Source organism: Lutra lutra, chromosome 3 (genome assembly GCF_902655055.1).
Source record: "Lutra lutra chromosome 3, mLutLut1.2, whole genome shotgun sequence".
Taxonomy (NCBI): Eukaryota; Metazoa; Chordata; class Mammalia; order Carnivora; family Mustelidae; genus Lutra; species Lutra lutra.
This window is the reverse complement of record NC_062280.1, coordinates 24,032,949-24,052,250: the sequence shown is the minus strand read 5'-3', so window position 1 is coordinate 24,052,250 and position 19,302 is coordinate 24,032,949. Positions and strand designations below refer to the sequence as shown.

Genomic DNA, 19,302 nt, shown 5'->3' with positions numbered 1-19,302 from the left:
CTCTTTCCACAGCAGGGGTGAAAAAAAAAAAAAAACCACCCAAAACTCAGCAACTATTTTTGGGATTCTTGAAAGGAGTAGGAGTACGGAGCCTCCTCCTAACTCTTTCAGCATTGATTTTCTTCACAATCTGTGATATGGTCTCTCAGAAATGCTGTTTGGCAGTCCTGATAATTTCATGTGTTTTCAAACTTAAGCCACCCAGACTACACAGTTCAGTATTTTCAGCTCCTTTCATTTTCCTTTTCCCTTTAATTATAGAAGCCTCTATTCCCTCTTTTTGCAAATGTGGTCAAGTTAAATGCTAAATGCTACTATTTGTAGACGAAATATGCATTTGCTTTTTTTCATGACGATCCACAGACGATTTTCCCAAATAAAAAAGCTGGGCTGTACCTGGTAGTGACGGCGACACTTCCCCCGGACCGCCTTTTTGGACCCTCACCCGCTCCTTTGACTTTGGTGAATGCGGCACAAGCCCTGGGGAGTAAAAGCAAGTCAACACTCTAATTTTAAACTTGCACTGCAAAGCACTTTCAAAATAGTTGAGCTTCATCTCAGACCTGAATTTCCTTCTCAATTCATTCCCTCAATTCATCCTGATTCGTGTCCTGGTCTCCCCGGTGCCGTTTTCTGAACTGTACCGCATAGTTTATTGCGAAGCCCGAGTGGGTGGGTCCACGCGCACACCCCGGCTCCGGCCAGGACGCGGATGCCTGAGCTCCGCGTCGGGCACCCGGATCGTCGTCCCGCTCCCTCCGCCCGGCCTCATCACAAATCCCAGTTTGAAAGAAAACTTCAAGCGGCCGAAATGAACCTCCCCTCACCGCTCCAATCCTTCCTTCCCAGCCGGCAGAAAACGTGAGATTTATTAAGACTTGGGGGGAGCGGGTGGGGTGTCGCCATGGCACTCTCGGAAGCAGGTTACCTGGTCCCCCTTTGGGGGCGGGGTCCGCCGTCTGGGGGGCCGCAGGGTAGGGGACGACGCAGCCGGGCGCGCGGGTGGGCGCGAGGGAGTGCGCGCGTCGCGGAGCCGCCGGGCAGCACTTGTCCTGTAATCGATTGCCGAGCGCGCCGAGCGGCCCAGAGCGCAGACACGCGTACACGCGCCCTCGCCAACCCGCGCGCACACGCGCGCGCGCCCACACACACATACACACACACACACGCACACGCACAGGCTCAGGCGCCCAGGCCCCGCACACACGCACACACACGCGCGCGCGCGCGCACGTCCGCCTGCCCGCGCCCCGGGCCCCGCCGCCCGCCGCCCGCCGCCGTCGACAGCCCGCCCTCCGCCCGCGGGCGTCTGCGCGAGCCCGGCCAGCGGGGGAGATGTGCTCGGGCTCCGGTGGATCGGTTTCTCGGGGTTTGACCAGCTGTCCCGGGCTAACCCTGCTCCTCGCTGAAGATGGAGGAAGTAAAAACAGGATTACCCTTAGCTACAGATCCACTGCCTTAGTTTCCACCACCAACTGCAGTGCACAAACACACGTTAGGCACAGGAAAGAAAGAAAGAGAGAGGATACACTAACAGTAAACACAAACAAAAGGGTGATGGGATTATTTTACTGCATGCACTGCTGAGGTAAATCTCCGCTTGGCTTTTGCGTGGTGAAGAACAGCTCTTGTTTTATTTGTCTTCTGATTCATAGAATATATATAAATATGTGTATCTGATTTGCAAAGGGGGGGAGTGTTTTCAAAGTTAAGTGTAATTATATAGCATCTCGTTTTGCACTGTGATGTGATCAAATGACTTGTTGCTGTTAACCAGTAATAATAATAATGTAGATATTTTTCTCTGGGCGGGATGGATTGTGGTTATGATTAGGATAATGATTTCTGTAAAGGACGCTCAGGGAATCGGGTTGAAGATGATGTCCTCTGCCTTAATTTATCTTCCCCTCCTCGTAATGTGTTTCGGGGATGTTAATCGATTAATCAGTTCTCATCTCTGTAGCTGTCATGGATTTTGACTTGTTTTGCTTTGTTTTAACTTGAATTCCAAGAAAGATTGGGTAGCTTGGAATAAATTGTAGCTGTCCTGGTAGAAGGTAATATTCAGATCCTTGTTGGAATTTTTTAAAAAGCAAAAAACCTGGTATGACACATGTAAAAAGGCAGCAGTTAAATCACTTTGACAGGTTCTAGTATGGGCGAAAGAGATGGAATTAAGATTTATTTATTTTTCTTTTCTTTATTTTTTCTTCTTTTATCTTTTCTTTCTTTCTTTTCTCTTTCTCTTTCTTTTTCCTTTTTTTTTTTTTTTTTTTTTTTTTTTTTTTTTTTTTTTTTTTTTTTTTTTTGCCAAGGGCGAAAAACAGTCCTGCGAAGTTGGCCTAGGTTCCTCGCTGGATTCTGCCCGACTGTCCCTCCCCTCTTACCACCCTCCCCCCCCCCCCCCCCTTTTCTTTCAGTTTTCTTGCCTTAGCTTTTGGTCGATTCTTAAGGAACCGGTGGATCAAGTTTTTTCTCTTCTTGTTAATCTCATTGCTGTAGCACTGACTGACCTCTCCCCCCCCCTTTTTTCCTCTTTCCTGAAAGTACGTGGTGCCATTCCTGAGTGACTTTTCCTACTAGACCATCCCAAAGGGACGAGGGGGAGGGGTAGAAGGAGGAGGAGGAGGAGGAGGAGGAGGAGGAGAGGGGGGTGTTCCTTCTCTCTCATTTCTTGGTTTTGTTTATCAGCCGATCTGTTTGCAGGATTTGGGCTCGGAATGACCCACCTGTAAAGTGCTTTTCCTTCCTCCTCGCCTTGAACTCTGCAGGGGGCTTGGCTTGGAGGGGCAAGGGAGGGAAAGAGAGAAGGGGGAAACACAAAAAACTTCTTTCTTTCTCTCTCCGTTTATCTTCAGCCCGACATTGTCACCTCCTCTTTGAGGGGTTAGAAGAAGCTGAGATCTCCCGACAGAGCTGGAAATGGTGATGAATCTTTTTTAATCAAAGGACAATTTCTTTTGTATGTACATTTCGTTTCTCTTTCTCCTTTTCTTTTTCTTTCTTTCCTTCTCTGAGGGTTAATAACCATTTCATTGATGGGGCAGACTTCTTTCGCTTCTTCCTGACGTTTCTTTCTTTTTAATATGTGTGTGTTAAATGTGTACATTTTTAAAGAGATAAACTCATTTGTAAAATATCCGAAGAAACTGCCCCCCTTTTAAACTTTACGGATGCCTTTCTTGAAAGCCTTATGTAATCATAATTTGCAAGAATTTGGTAACAGTACAGCAGGTTGAAATTTAAGTGCTATGTAGTGACTGAGTTGGGAATTTGATCTGATTATTCCATAAAGAAAGAAACAAAAGTTTTTTGGGGGGGTGGGGAGGGTGGTGGTGAAGAAGGGGAGGGGAGGGAGAAGGGAAGTGGTTTTGGAGACCAGAAGTGAAGCTGCCTGTTTTCCAGTAAGTAATGGAGAAATTCCAGGAGCCAGGGCTAAATATACTTGGCGATCAATACAGAAATGGCTCATTGTGAATAATTTAGCTGCTGGTGCAGTGAGAGTTTTGAAACTAAAGGCAAAAAGGACCAGGGCCAAAGGAAAAAAAAATAAGTAAAAATCTCCTCAGGACATGTCAATTCTTTAAACTTTTTTCCTTCAAAGAATACAGTTAGCTTATCGATCTTTTCATTATGTGAAATCAAAGCTAGGGGGTGTCATCTCATACAATTTACTTTTGTTTCTGAGAATTAAGTTCTTGTTTGTGTCATTGGTGCATGAAAATAATTCCCCAAACTTTAAAAAAGTGATTCCCTTCCTAAGAGCAAAAAGTTTATGAAATTTTAAAAATCAGAATGTATTAACTTGGTTTGGCATTTGTATCCAACCTTGGTCTGGCAGGAAATTAAGGTTACATTGAACAGGTGCTTACACAGAACTTCGTGTAGGCTAAAATGTCAATACAAGTCTGGGAATAGGGCGACTGCTGCAGAGACTTTCAAGACACACTGGGGCACTAAATTTTTGTTTTGTTTTGTTTTCTTATGTTTGTTTGTCCTCCCCCCTCCCTATTAGAACATGATGAACCAACTTGCAACAATTGTGAATAGAGCTATCTGTATACCAGGGAAGTCCTCAAACTGCAGTGTGATTGTGGGAAGTAGTGAATGGCAAAATACTTAAATCCCAGTGAAAGCTGGCATATTTGAGGCGTACCCTCACTATTTTTTCTTCAAGTAAATTCTGATTAAGAGAGTTATTCCTTTCTCGCTACAGCCCATCTCACAGCACACTTATCTTTCCTATCCTATCTCCAGCAGGAATCAGATCATTTGCAGAAAGAGTTCAGTGACTTGCAAATGAGCACATACAGTACACTGTAGTATGTTTCTTGGGCCCAGGTTGCAGGAGCAGCAACATGGGCTAACTGCTTGGAGCTTCAAATAAGTTAAGCATTTAATGGCAGATACTGAAAGGAATCATTGTGTTAAGGATATCATCTTTTGTATTGCAGCACTGCACTTTGACTATGGAAACAGAGGCTATTGATGGCTATATAACGTGTAAGTATTCATTTGCATTAATTTGTTATTGGTAATAAAATTACATTTGTTACCTGTATTTTATTTCTGAATTACGTTTTCATCAAGAATTCTATACTCTTATTTTCTGTCTGTTCACAATTTCACCTTTAAATGAATTTGAGAAAATAATAGCATAGAGCCAAAACGAAGGAAACACAGGAATATACTTAACTCTCTATTAATGATAGTATGTTGGTCAGTAGTAAGTAGCTTAGCAGATCAACACTTTTGCACTGGAGTTTTTTCATTTACTTTACTCTCAGTTTAGAATAAGTCAGGTTACATATATGTCTACTAATATGGCGTGTACCGAATATTTACTACTCTGTAACCTAATTTTTCTGACACATAATGTGAAAGCTCCTGAAGCTGACCTTTTTTTTTTCTTAGCCAACTTTTCATTTAAACATCCAGCTCTCTGATAGCGTTTTGGAAAATGCTCACTATAAATACTCTGCTTAATGGTTAAATTAGATGTTAAAAGAAAACTTGTTTTTTCAACAGAAAAATACTTTAGAAATCAACACTTCCAATTGCCCTTATTTTACAGTTAAGATTATTGTGATAATCAAATTTTGTAATTTTTTTTTTTGTGGGCTGGTCATGGTTTTTCATTATTTCATTCATTTGCTATATATTTCTAAATTATCGTTCTTTTAAGGGGAAAATATGGAACATTAAAATTTCAAGGCTATGCATGCCTCTGCATGTATGAAGCAAAGTTGGTAATTAGATTTTATGTGACCATGAACAGAGACCAAAAGATTTTATTTTGTGAAAGCAGGTGACAATGAGCTTTCACCTGAAAGGGAGCACTCCAATATGGCAATTGACCTCACCTCAAGCACACCCAATGGACAGCATGCCTCACCAGGTCACATGACAAGCAGTAAGTCTTCATTTTATGATTTTTTTTTTTCCTATTTCTCTAGCGACACACTTGAATTTGTTAGGTCTTTGGGGTCCTCTCCTATTGTGGTGTAGCTGCTGCCATAGATTTTGCTAAAGAAAGAACAACCCAGATTTATTCCTGTTCATTCTAGTATCATAAAACATGAGCCTGCTTACTAGTCTGACCTATCCCAAGGTGGCATTTGGGAGCTGGTGCTTACCTGTATCAGGTAAGAAATGTTAGACTTTGCTGGTTATTGTTTTGACTTGCCAGGTTTATGACTAGATTTGTTGTTGTTGGATAAAAGAATATGGAAACAAGTCACTTCCAAAGGACTCTTCATAGGAAAAAGAAAAAAAAGAATTAATTTTATATTGCCTTGGTAGAAAGCTAATCCATCAGTGGTAGAGTTGCAATGTTACTTTTTTTTTTTTTTTAAACTATGTGCAAATTTCTCCTCCAAAGCATTGGAAGTGAAGTGTAATTGAAAATTTATGGACCTGATTTAAATCCATTTCTTTAACAAAGTGAAAGCGTTTTGTTTTAGACTGTCCAGAGAAGAGCTGTGAAAATTAGGAAGGATCTTTAACTTGCAGGAATAGACAAGTTTGGGCTACTATTTTTGAGAAAGAGTCATTCATTGATGTAGTAAACATTGTTTTTGTGTAATAAAAGAGCAACTTATATCTGTCCGTGACAGAAGACAAAGTACTTCATTATGACTTTGGTTAGTTTTCTCTTAATTATAATGTTTAGTTATTAAGTGCAAATGGTCTATTACTCCTCTTCAAACATAATTTGAAATCTTGTGTTTCCCTTATACTTTTGTATGTGTTAGATTCTTGTCTAGAAAGGGCATCTGACTTCTGTGTAAATATAACTTAATTTAAAAGTTTTCTCTTTGGGTGATCTGTGAAGGAAAGGCAGTTTCTTTCCTTTTTTTTTAAACAAAGATTTAAAAACTAAAGAAACTGAATCAGCTGCTAAACTATGAACATATTCTTAAGTTAATTCTGATTACCCAGAAAGAACACATTTTCTTTCAATTTCTCTCTTAATAGTTCTCAAAACTTGAGCTTATTCTAAAGCTACTAGCTTTGTAAATAGTAAAGACTTCTGAAGTATAAGCAAAAGTATATAAAGTATTATTGAATACATTTTGTAGTTCATTAATGTTAAGTGATTCTAGCTATTGACTTGACGTTTTGATTGAACTATATGAATTTACTTATATAAAAGTTTTCTTTTTATTAATGGGAAGTATTTCCTAGGAGATTTTATTCTGGAAGTTGTTAAAATTGCTTTATCACATAGAAAGAAAAATTAATAGTGAGTGACTGAATGTATATTACATTATAGTGTTAATCTCTTATGATGGATCTTGTAGCATTAGTTTATTTTTTGGCTAGTTGGCTATAATTTGACAAAAGTTATACTACTACTTCAGTGTAGGCAGTCCAATTTTTATATTTTAACATTTAATGTTATTAGCTCCTTGTTAGAATAGATTTTTATTTCTCTGATAATTTTTGTTTCATTTCCTAAAGAGTAAAGATAGGTAGGAAAATTTCTCTTAGCTAAATATGTAGCTATCGGCTTTGGAAACTTGAGAAACTTTGAGTAATCATCGACTTTTAGCTATCATCCCCTAGCCACCACTAGAATATCAGGAAGAAAATGCTTGTTAATTGGCTCCTTTCCTTGTGAATTTGATTCTGGTTTTGCAAGTACTCTTCCAAAAAGCAGCTCACCCATTTATTTTAAGTAAACATTGCAGATTGTGGGCATGATCAATTTGAACAAACAAGAGCTGTGCTTTTCACATTTGAGCTTTTCTCACCCAACCAACAACAGTAAAATTACGTTTGGTAGAGTTTTGTTTTGTTTTGTTTTGTTTTTCCCCCAAACTTACTAGCCTGTGGCAATTCCATGTTGATACGGTTTTTGGCTAAGCTGCATGCGTTTTCATGTTCTTTTCCGAAGAGTTGCAGGTGAAATATTTGGCTCTCACTTCAGAACTGTCTGTTGCATCCTTTATGTAGCCTCTCTTTACAGTATCTAGGTTACCCACTTCGGTGTTAGATGGAGAAGATACCCATTTTTCCTTTCTGTTAGATCTGTTAGATCTAGGAGAATATCAGCATTTTAGATTGCTCAAGCAAATAGTTGTAAAGAGGGACTCTTGTCTCTTACTTAGAACAAGAGACCTAAAATCGGTTCACTCAAATGTTTTTCTGTAACTTGGAAGAATTTGTGTGTGTGTTGGGGGGGTGCGCTGTCAAATCACTTGTGTCTGAGATGATTGGTTTTCCTAAATCCATTTAAATGCATTGTTCAACTTTATCAAATGAAAATAGCTTATTTATTTTCTGAAAAAATTTTTTTAATATCTTCAAATATACTTCCTGAAGGGCTATTGTGTCCAAAAACAGAATTGCGATTTTGATTGAAAGTATTCAAGCCAAAAGTAAATGGGAACACCTTTATGATAGAATAAGATAGCCTCCAGGAACAGCAAGGAAAGGGCAAGACTGTATGTGTAAGAGGGGGAAAGTTATTTTAAAACAGCTTAGAAAAAAAAAATAAAAGAAAACTTTTGATTTTTTTTTTTTAATAAAGTAACATTCTGGCAGTAAAGTGTCACTAACCTGTGATAGCCCATTTATTTTGGTTTTAGGAAAGGGGTCAGTTTTACCACAAGGTCCAAGTCATTTGTTTGGGTTATTTGATGACTATTCTAAGAAGTGTGTCTGTACAACTTGCTGCCAGCTATTGTATAAAAAATAATGACAGCCGCTATCATTATTTGACAGTGCTTTAGAATAGAGCATCGGTGACTTGGGGAAAAACTAAAAAATGTTATAATGTCTGATAGCTTTTGGTTTTAAAATTTAGCATGTAAGGTACAATCTTAAAAAGTAAAGGGTAATACCGATCTTAACATTTTACAGTAACTACTTCCTGTGTTTTAGAATGAATTTTCTTGGAGAGCTTTAGACTTTTTATTATGGAATAAGATCCCTTTGATAAGAAGATGGGCAGTGTTGCCCGAGATCGTTAGTGTACATATTGAGTCTGCTGACAATCTTCGGTGTCAGGGATGACAGTATATGCCTTGATGGCTACTGGAAATACACAGTGTTAAGTGATTTTAAAAATAGACTCTGGAAGTTAAGAATCTGAGACAGAGAACTCAGACAGAACAATATAAAAATAATCCATATTGTATTTTGGCCCATTGGAAGAGATTACTTTGTGATTCCTTATGTTTCTGGGTTAGCTCAGTTCCAGTTCTTGCATTGTTGCTGTAGTATCGGTTTCAAACTGTTCTATCTATACATGCTGCTTACTATTTTAAGAAATTCCGGTTCAGATATTTATAATGAATCTTTATCTTCTACTTTTATAATGCCAATGAGTAAATTTTCCTTGAAGATAGTTAATGGGATGACGATACATTGTGACACAAATTTTGTTGCTGTTACTTTAAAAGTTTTTACATGGATCAACTTTCCAGTCAGTACTATTCACCAGTCAGTTTGATGGCCAGGTGGCATGTATGGAATTGGAAGAAGTAGTAATTCTAGTTTTACAGGACTCTGACCAATAATCAGGTCAGGGAATCTAGTTTATTCTTTTCCGAGTGCTTCACATTCATTTTTTTTCTTAGCAAGTTTCCATTTTTAGAGCCTAGTGAAGCAGAAGTATATTATAATTTCCATTTTTCTTATGTAGAAATGGAGGTCTGAAGAGATCAGTTGGCCTTTTATGACCCCTAACAGAAGGATGGAATTGTCAGGATTGGGACATAAAACTGTGATAGTACCTTGTGGGTTAGTTAGATCACTTAACTGATATCTCGCTATAATGTCATTATCTCAGGGTGCCCACCATGTCCAATACTGACCCATGTTTTAGTGACAAAACTGTCTTACAGAAGTAAAGGAAGGTTATTATTAGGGTGGAGTGATAGCAGATAATCTTGTTAAGTAGATACTCTCTTGTACTTTTTAAAATATCATTTGTATTATGGGACTCACCAGCTTTTTGAATTGTCCTCTGTAGCTTAGTTTGGCAGTCACCCTTGGTTGCATTTCCATGGGATACACCCTAATATAACACCAGATGGGCTTGATATAAAAATTCACTATGCTTTGAATTGTACTTAGGTTTATGTGTATACCCAACATACATTTAGTTTTTACTTGTTGGGAAATTAAGAGGAAAGTTTGATTTGATTTCTTTACACTTATCAAAGGTAAATACTGTGGTTATGAACCAAAAGGAAAACAAAGCAAAATTAAACTAAAGGAAATATGTATGTGCAGGGAATTAACAGCAGAATTGCTATATTTTTCTTTCCCCCTCATTTCCCCCTCCTGGCATTTTTAGGCTACTTCAACATAAGAATGAAGTCCTGTCTTCAACAAACAAGGCAACTTACTGTAGAGGTGTTATCCTTATTGCCTCTGTCTTTGTCCAAATCTGTCTTCCCCACTGGAAGTACATTTTTTTTTTTTTTTAATATAACATGATTGGTTAGGTTCTTTTGGGAGTCTTCCTTGAAGCTGTAATGAATTGAGATCTCTGGGTCCTATGCTCTTTTCTCCTAACTTTAAATATTGATAAATTTTGATCTTATGATGTTCTGAAAGATCAATAGCAGGGCTGTAGTCATAAATTTAGGTAGAATGTGTTGTTTTTCTTTGGTTTTTCCCTTTATATCTGTTTAGGTCCAATATATTTATTGATCTAGTAATATTTTCCTTTTGGAATTAATCAAGACTCAGAGTATCTATGCTTTGAGAGAGGTAAGGAGTAATTAGGATCTATAGATTCCTTACTATAAATGTTTAATCAACAGTGGAGTGAGAAAAGGACAGGGAACATATTTTATTGAGTATGTATAGGAAGTCCAGCACTATCCAGCACTCTCTAGATGCATTCGTGTTACTTCACTTAGTCTCCCCGACAGCTCTGTGAGGGAAGCAGTTACTCCATTTTTTTTTAAGATTTTATTTGTTTGTTCGTTTGTTTATTTTGGAGGGTGGGGGGACACAAGAGAGTGGGGAGAGAAGAGGGAGAAGGAGAACCCCAAGTGGACTCCCAAGTTGATCAGGGAGTCCATACTCCATTTTATAATACAGAAAAATGAGGCACAGGAGCAACAGATTTTAAGTGGTTAAAAATATGGGCTTTGGAGTTATACATGCTTGTCTTAGAATTCCTGCTTTGCCATCAACTTGCTGTGTGACCTTAGGCATGTTATTTCATGTCTCTGAGCTCCAGTTTCCTCATCTGTAGAATAGGGCTAAGTCATACCTACATCAGTGGACTGCTGTAAATGAAATAATACACACCAAATACTGAGCACGGTTCCTGGTGCATGCTTAGATCCAGGAAAGAATCACTACCGCTTTCACTCAGAGCAGTCAAGTTACTTTATCATCGATCAATGACTCATAATAAAAAGAGTTTGTTTTCAAATCTATTTCTGCTTGAAATTCAGGTCTTTTGGTCTTTCCTTTTTACTATGTGGAACAGAGACAGGGATTTCTAATAATTTAGAGTAAAAATTAAAGGAAAGCCTTTCTGATATTTAACATCTATGAAGATTCTGGTTAACAAAGAAGTGGAATTTGTCTGTATGTTAGAAACTCTTTTTATAGACTTTCAGTGTTCCTGAGTACAGTTTTATGTTTTTGGTTGTATGTAAAGAAAATCATTGCTTACCTTTAGTGCTCCAAAGATACCAGTCATTAAGAATGGTAAAAGAAAAAGTTCACTTAATAGATAAACCTATTCATATCTATAATCAGTCCTTTCTTAGAAGGTCTGCATCTAAAATTTCATCTCACTTGATGCTTCTGGTAGTACCATAAATTCTTATTTGATGGTATCTAATCACATTGCAAGCCTGATTGTATTAATTGTATATTTTGGGGTAATTGATTTGTTTTAAATTTGAGGTAAGCTTAAAATATATAATTATCGCTTCAAGCTGTTTCCCATGTTGCTGTATCATTTTAATTGATTAATCCAGCAAATTTATAGGCTACCTTTAATGTGTCAGGCACTGCAAGGTGAATCCAAAGGTGAGTAAGTACACTGTCCTCTAGGAGCTCATGCTCTAGTTTGAAAGACATTTAAGCAGGGCATTATACTATGGTATGTTTAGTGTTCTGATTATTATGGGGTTACAGTGGTACTAGTTCAAGAAATCCTCCTAGAGAGAGAGGCTGGTTGGGCTGAAACTTATTGAAGGAATAGGATTTAGGAGAGAAGTGGAGGGCTTTTTCATTATAAAGGACACATCCACAATGGGAGCTGGGAAATAACACATATTCTGTGAAATAAAAGCAGGTTGTTTTTTCTAGAGTGTGAGGTTGGTGTCTAGGATTTGAGGCCAGAGATGACTCTGGATGATTAATCAGGGCAAGATAATGGAATATCTTGTATAGGAGAAAACTTGGATTTCATTTTCAAGGAAGCCAAGGGATTTAACAAAGCAGCTGACTTCTGTCTTTTGATTGTCATGGGATCACACTGGCTATACTTCTGGGAAAAAAGTTGTGGATGGGGACCTGTCTAGAGGCAGGAGTATTTTATAACAGCTATTGGAGTTTGAGTGAGGAGTTGTGAGATCTAGTGGTAGTGGGGACAAAAAGGAAGAGAAGGATTTGGGAAATATGTCATAGCTCAAAGTGGATAGGACTTGGATAGTAGGGTTAAGGAGAGAAGGAAGTTCGTGATGATGATCCTCAGATTATTGGATAAAATGGTAGTAGGTTCCATCAGGGAGGATAGGAAATATTGGCGAGGTTTCCAGAAGAAGATTTACTTTAGTTTGATTCTGGATCCAGAGAGTCTGAATCACCTGTGGGATTTGGGAGAAGATAGCGATCAGGCTTATGGACAGATTAGACTAGAGTGTGAATTTTCCTAATTAGTGAAATCTTACTAGGTAGATTGTGATTTGGTTACTTTGCTACTGTCTTTAACAATTGTTTAGTATTTCTAAAAAATTCTTCCCTAAGTAAGTCCTAGCATTTGATCAGTGACTTTATTTTCCTTGTTGCCCCATTAAATCAAAATTCTGTATTAAAATGTATAAGTTTGGGCGCCTGGGTGGCTCAGTGGGTTAAGCCGCTGCCTTCGGCTCAGGTCATGATCTCAGGGTCCTGGAATCGAGTCCCGCATCGGGCTCTCTGCTCAGCAGGGAGCCTGCTTCCTCCTCTCTCTCTCTGCCTGCCTCTCTGTCTACTTGTGATCTCTGTCTGTCAAATAAATAAATAAAATCTTTAAAAAAAAAATGTATAAGTTTTAGTGACCTCTCTTTGCTTATTGGAGTCCTTTTATGCTAGCCTCAGAAGTTGGATTAGTTGATATGATTGACTCACCGAATTTTGAACGAAATATACCAGCCCTTCTCTTTAAATTTTTGTGGCATATTTAATATCTTAACTTTTATGGTTATTTATTTTTAAAAAATCATAAAGCTAATGTATACCATGTGTTCCAGTGATTCTACTATAATGATTTGTCTTTATTCTATACCTATTTCTTTATAAATACATAATTTAAGATATATGAGGAATGATTTGTTATTTACATGCTGGCCAGTTCTGCCACATTAATAGCCAAGATACTTAATACTTTTGTCAGAGCTTTTTTGAAAATTTTAAGATAAATGTACATACATGATATATATTATTTGAAAATGATTTAGTACCTACTTAATTTTTTTAAGCTTATAATACTGTGCCTGTTGGGGTAAAATTACCTAGAGTGTGATATAGTATGATATTAAAAACATCCTGATTAGTATATTTATTATCTCAAAATATCTATTACAGAATTCCATCTTAAAAATGTAGGTGCTGATTACATAAGACACCGTAGAATTCCAAGAGAATGTTAATGATAAAAATACTTCATCTGAGATTTCCTGTATATGGAGATTCAGAACTCTCTAGAGAGATATTTTTCATCTTTCAATCATTGATCCAGTAAACATTTATTAAGGAGTTACTCTGTGTGATGCACTGCTAATGCTGGGGCACAAAAAATATGTGAGGGTTTTTGTAGAGAAGGATGTTGTCTTTAGGGTCCAAATGAATCCATATTTTACTTGCAGTATCAATAATCCTATTACATTTAGAAGCAAATAAGTGTGGTATACTTACCATGAATTATATCAATTATAGATGAATGATTGCTTTTCATCTTTTACCACCAAGAGGTGTTCAAAGGTGTATAAATTTGAAGATGCACAGTGAAACAGAGAGAAAAATGCAATAAGTTTCTAAGATAGGTTCCCACAGAATAACATTTCCCCAAGAAAAATTTTTATAGGGGTTCCTGGGTGGCCAGTCGGTTAATCCGTTAAGTGTCTGCCTTCTGCTCAGGTCATGTCCTGAGATCCCACGGACAGTAGCAGCTGGGAGTCTGCTTCTCCCTCTCCCTATAGCTACTCCCCCAGCTTGTGCTATCTCTCTCTCTCTCTCTCTGTCAGAAAAATAAATAAATAAAATCTTTACAAAAAATTAAAAAACATTTTTTTATAATGTAGGATTTGGCCATAATAAGCCTTGCAAGTTCTGAAACGTGATTGGCCGCACCCTTAGAGTGGATCCGTATCTCAGGATTGACCTACATTAAACGAGTTTACAAAATTGGTGTTTAAAATCAGAAGGCCAATTTATGTCTATACCTTGATAAAAATAAAACAAACAAAAAACCCCAACCAACTAATAGAGAATCTGGATCACTCCACTTGGCTTGAGGAGATCATTTTGGGTGATCAGCAAAGGTCACTGGGTGAGCAAAGGATCTGAACAAAAGGAGTTATGTAATTCAAATGTTTAGTGGCGTCCCACTAAGAGAGCCTAATATACTCAGCATCACAATAGAGATAGCATTGCTGTTGGTATCATTATGGTTAAGTCCTTTGTCTAATTCCTTCTCCCCTGGATGGACATGGATTTAGATTCCGTGAATATACGTGCAGTCAGAATACTGGGAGTCATTTTTTCCCCCTCAGTGTCCTTGGTTAAATCCTCCAGATTCATCTTTAACTTACATTAATACATATAATCAGGTTACAACCAATTTTCTTTAGTGTTAATTTACATTCCTGCTTTGGATTTGTTAATTGTTGATTTTATAGCCTAACCCTATAAGTGCAACCTTATAATGCCTGTAAGCATACCCCAACTGCTATTACCATAAATTCAAACTTCTATTCAAAGATATGTTGATAGGTGATAGGGTTAACAATTTAAGTGGTCTGAAAATCAGTTCTAAATGAAGATGGGAAATAGCACTGCCACCTAAGAAAGATACCTCAAGTTAGCTGGAGATGTAGAAGTGCTCCTCATTATAGGTCAAGAGAAATAAACACTACATCAGTTTCATGAAATCATTGAAGTAGTCTGACGATAGCAAATGAGATCTTATAGAAAATTATAGTATTTTAGTTTAGTTAATAAGGAAGGTGATCCTAATTACTGAATGTGAATTTAAGAATATTTGTTGGGGTGCCTGGGTGACTTGGTTTAGCATCTGACTCTTGATTTCAGCTCGGGTCATGATCTCAGGGTCATGAGATTGAGCCCCAAATCCAGCTTAGACTCTGCACTGGGCGTGGAGCCTGCTTAAGATTCTCTCTCTCCCTCTACCTTCCCTCTACCCATACACCTTTATTTTGGGGCCACACATTGATTACAAAGAGGCTAATCAGGGGATTTTTTCAGATGTGAATCTTTGAGGAAAATGACCATGCCCTATCTATCTCTTCAGCCCCTAGTCATTATTTGTTGAATTAAGGAAATACTTATGATTATATTGCACATATGTATTTAAATAATGTGTTTCTCACCTATTTGAGGAAATTTGAAAACTTTAGTTTTTAGGTATTGAAATAATTCTGAAATCCTAACTTGTGATTTTCTTTGGGAATGTGTTGTTTTTAATCATGTCTCACTCAAAAAAAGGTTTTGTAATTTTCAGATTAGTCCCAAAAAGATGATTTCTGAGATTCTAAATAGCTTTTAAGTTTTCTGATTCTATACAGTCATGTTCAGTGGAATTAAGTGAATGTCAATGTTTCCATGAATATTTTACAGTCACCATCATCATCTTTATTACTATCATCTTTAGATAGCACATTTAGAGTTTACAGATTGAATTCTACATACTTATAATTTTGAAATCCGTTCTCTATCACTTATTTAAAACTAATTTTAGTAGCATGTACAAAATGAAATGCTTCAATTAACTTTTCTTATGCACTCCAGATATTTTGAGGAGCATATAATTAATCAGTGTAAAGTCACGTTCTAATAAATTAACATTCTGGGTGTCTACACCTTTGACATTTTTGTCATTGCTCTCTTGTTATCATGGAAGTTATAGTTCTTATTACACCTGGCTATGTCAACTCTACTTTCTCCTTACTAAGATATCTGTATGCAGGGCTTGGTCACATTCTGAAGTGTTAAGATGCCACATTGCTCTGCTTCCTTTGAATTAACTTAAAGAATTTCTGGTTGACTTCTAAAGAGGTTGTCATTTTTTCTACAACTACATGAAATATTTTCTGTCATGGCCATTTTCATAAAGATCCTTGTTTAAAAAAATAATATTATAACAAGTAAAACCTAGTCATTTTTAGGTTTTGCTTTAAAATTCAAATACTTTAAAAACAGTGATTCAAATATAGTGTTTTGAAATATGAAATGAATTCTATTATAGTGCTGAATGTTCACAAATTATTTGAAAGCAGTAATAGATTTTGTTTGGACATAACTGAAAACTAGAAAAAAAAGGTATTTTCTGTGTGTCTGCTGTTTTTAAATTCTCAAAATATGAATTACAGGGCACTGTCTGAACTATGACACATTAATGACCTAATGACAGTTTTTGGATTCAGTGTTTTGGAAACAAAAACAAACAAAAAAGAAACACCCTTCTCTCCCCTCCCCCTGAAAACCCCCATAATTTAAAGTGAATTATTTTTATAAAATTATTATTATAGTAAGGTTATTTGCATAAAATTTTTTAAATGAATTTGAGTAGTTTTTGTTGGTTTCACAGTTTGAATACGATCGCTGGTAACAAATTTGAAGAGATAGTATTTTTTCAGCAAATCAGAGAAGCTTAACTAAAAATTGCTTTCATACAACTATATGTACAAGAAAGTGCCATATATATTTTAAAGACATATGTGCCCTTATGTGCGCTCTTGTGTATGTGCATATGTGTGAATGCAAAGAATAAGGACATGAAAGAAGTATCACACTGTTGATAGAGTTCACTTTGGAATATGGGAGGGTAAACTGGGCATTTTATCATTTATCCCAAATAGTTCTGTTTTATTTGGATTTTTCACAAAGGATCTTTTACTTGCATAATTTAAAAAAATGACAAAACACCCTAATTCAGTCAGACATCTTCTCAGAGAAATAAGGTTAGAAGCTTTTCTGTAAAAGAGCTAGTCATAGCTCTGATCACATGGGTTTATCCTTGAAATTTCAGAGATATTATAGAGTCATGAAAATGGATTTCTGGCGTTCATGATACATACTGAAGCCAGGGTATCTTCATACACAAATGGTGTCTATAGACTCTTTGAATATTATCTTAATTTAGTCTGGATAGAAGGTATTAATTGCTGTAATACAGTGGAATTTCCAAATAAAGTAATATACTCTGCATTTTTTTAATGAGTGACATTCATTCATAGCAGGAGATGCTGTAAACAGTGTACATATCAGTGTACTTCTGGCAGTGGCAAGGAGACACAGCATTATGGTACCAAAATAAATCTGAGTAGAGTGAGTTAGAACTTGTACCCTGTATATGATAATCAAGATTACTTTAAAAAGTGCCTTTGTGTCTTTTTCATGTTTATCAATTTAAAACTCCACTGAGTGTTGCTAATGTTTACATTAAATCTTTTAAGGATACACCATTTTTTAGCAAGACAACTGTGGTTTATTGCTAATGGGAGTAGGACCTGTGAAAATAACTTGAGGCAAATGAATGGGAAGAGCAGAGGTGTGAAGTGTAAGGGAACACAGGAGAGCTAATTCAAGAAGAAAGAAATAAAATTGATAAATGCAGGAGTGAGGAGCAAGCCACAAAGCCCACTGGAGTTCCTAGATCTACCAGGGAGAAGAATAGGGCAAGTGAAAAATAGGATCTTTCCCTCCTTTTTTTCTTCTTTCAGAAAGTATAAATAAAGATCTGAATTTATAAGCTAATTAAAAATAGCTACCTGTTTGAATGATGAGGGATGTGGAAATGAGGTGAGAATGGTTTCTGGTAGAAGATAAATCATAAATACTGAGATTCAGTAGAAAGAAGTTTACTTCTTCAGATATCTGAGAGGCAGAGAGTTGATGATGGGTGTGGACTGTTAGAAGGACTGGAGAACTATGGGTTTCCGTCTGGAGAGATGGGCCGATGGGAGCAGTAGGGAGGTTGGTAGAACTAGAATAGGGTTGCTTGCTGTCCTAAACAGTGGTATTACTGATGATCCCACTTTGGACTGATCTATTTCTTTTATCCTTTGCAGAAGTGATTGTGTAATACTCTGTGTGAGAGACACCTTAACTGGTTGTATTTCTGATTTATCACCAATGCAGTAAACTTTGCTCCTGTCCCTCAGCTGCGTTTTTACTTCACTTCAGTGGGAAAGGGTTTAGGGAGTTAGGGAAAGCTGTAGTCCTGTCAGAAACAGTAAGAACTTTCTCTGCTTTCTTAACCCTCCCCCCTCCCCGCCTTGGGAGGTGGCAATGAAGAAGGAACTTGATATTGAGAAGATGAGATGGGGTTTTGCATCCAGTTTTTGTTCTCTGATCTGTTGTTTTTCCATTTTCCTCCTGAAGTATCTAAGACACAGCCCTGAGTGTTTTAAAAGACTTTCTTAAGAGCATACTCTGTCAGAGATTTAGAATTCCCAGGTTGGCTTTTATCCACTGGAACACTCTTCTAAAATTAACCTTGTGATAATACTGCAGTAAAAATTTATCAGACATGAGGTGAAGTTTACACATGTATTATTGTTGAATGAAAGGTTTGCTAAGCCCATAAATAATAAAAACAAGATCAGGGTATGTGTTTAACTTGCTTAAGAAAACAAACTGTTTTAAGCTTATTTTTAAGCCTAAGTAATATTTATTTTTAAGACACTTTATGCCATTTGAAATGCTTTCACATCTAACATACAATGTGCTCATTAAAACTTTAACTTAAATATTTATTTAAGCAGTCCCTGAGGAATTTATTCTTCCTGACAATACTTAAGCATTTTATTTGTCACTAGAAAAAAATAAGCATATATTTTTTTAAAAATTACAGGATTGAATAAATTTTCTCCTTTCCCTTCCTCCATAATATAAAAATGAGCCCTGGTATCATATGTCAAATCTGTGACCCCTAGTCAGATATTTCATCTCCCAGCATCTCAGTTTATAAAACAGGGGTGCTAGTATCTGCCTTGTCAAAGGAGTGGTGAGCTTCAGAAAGAATATAGATAAAGTCTCCAGAATGGTGACTAGCACGTCGAAGTAAACTAGAATGGTAGCTATTATTTTATTGTTAGAGAAAAAGAGTGTAAGAAAAAAAACTTGAATTAGGTAACTGAGAAATAGATCCCACAAACATGTTATATTAAACAGTCTTCTAGGAAGGACATGCCATGAGATCCCTTTTAATCAACAACTGTAATAATATTAAAAAAAAAAAGAGGAGTGAAAAGCATTGTCAATAAAACACAAGATATCTGCATCATTGACTAGATATTTTTGTTCTTCATCTGTCTGAGTGCTGTCAGATAGTCCTTGTTTCAAAAGAAATGTGTGTGCAGATATGAGGCAATT

The 19,302-nt window shown here is 36.9% G+C and overlaps 1 protein-coding gene across 12 annotated transcripts in view; it reads left to right on the top strand.

Annotated features, from left to right (window-relative positions):
* The first annotated feature begins 723 nt into the window (after positions 1 to 723).
* IKZF2 (IKAROS family zinc finger 2) overlaps positions 724 to 19,302 on the top strand; it is a 155,722-nt gene continuing 137,143 nt past the window's right edge. For 2 of the 12 annotated variants that reach the window (XM_047720989.1, XM_047720978.1), the window contains exons 1-3: positions 2,915 to 2,925; positions 4,455 to 4,503; positions 5,306 to 5,413. In XM_047720989.1, coding sequence (XP_047576945.1) covers positions 2,923 to 2,925; positions 4,455 to 4,503; positions 5,306 to 5,413 — 160 coding nt within the window. In that variant the 5' untranslated portion in view covers positions 2,915 to 2,922. Of the gene's footprint in view, positions 862 to 1,219; positions 1,589 to 2,714; positions 2,732 to 2,858; positions 2,963 to 4,454; positions 4,504 to 5,305; positions 5,414 to 5,521; positions 5,646 to 19,302 lie in introns of those variants that run through there. The other 10 variants (XM_047720979.1, XM_047720986.1, XM_047720980.1 and 7 more) reach the window with 10 other exon arrangements.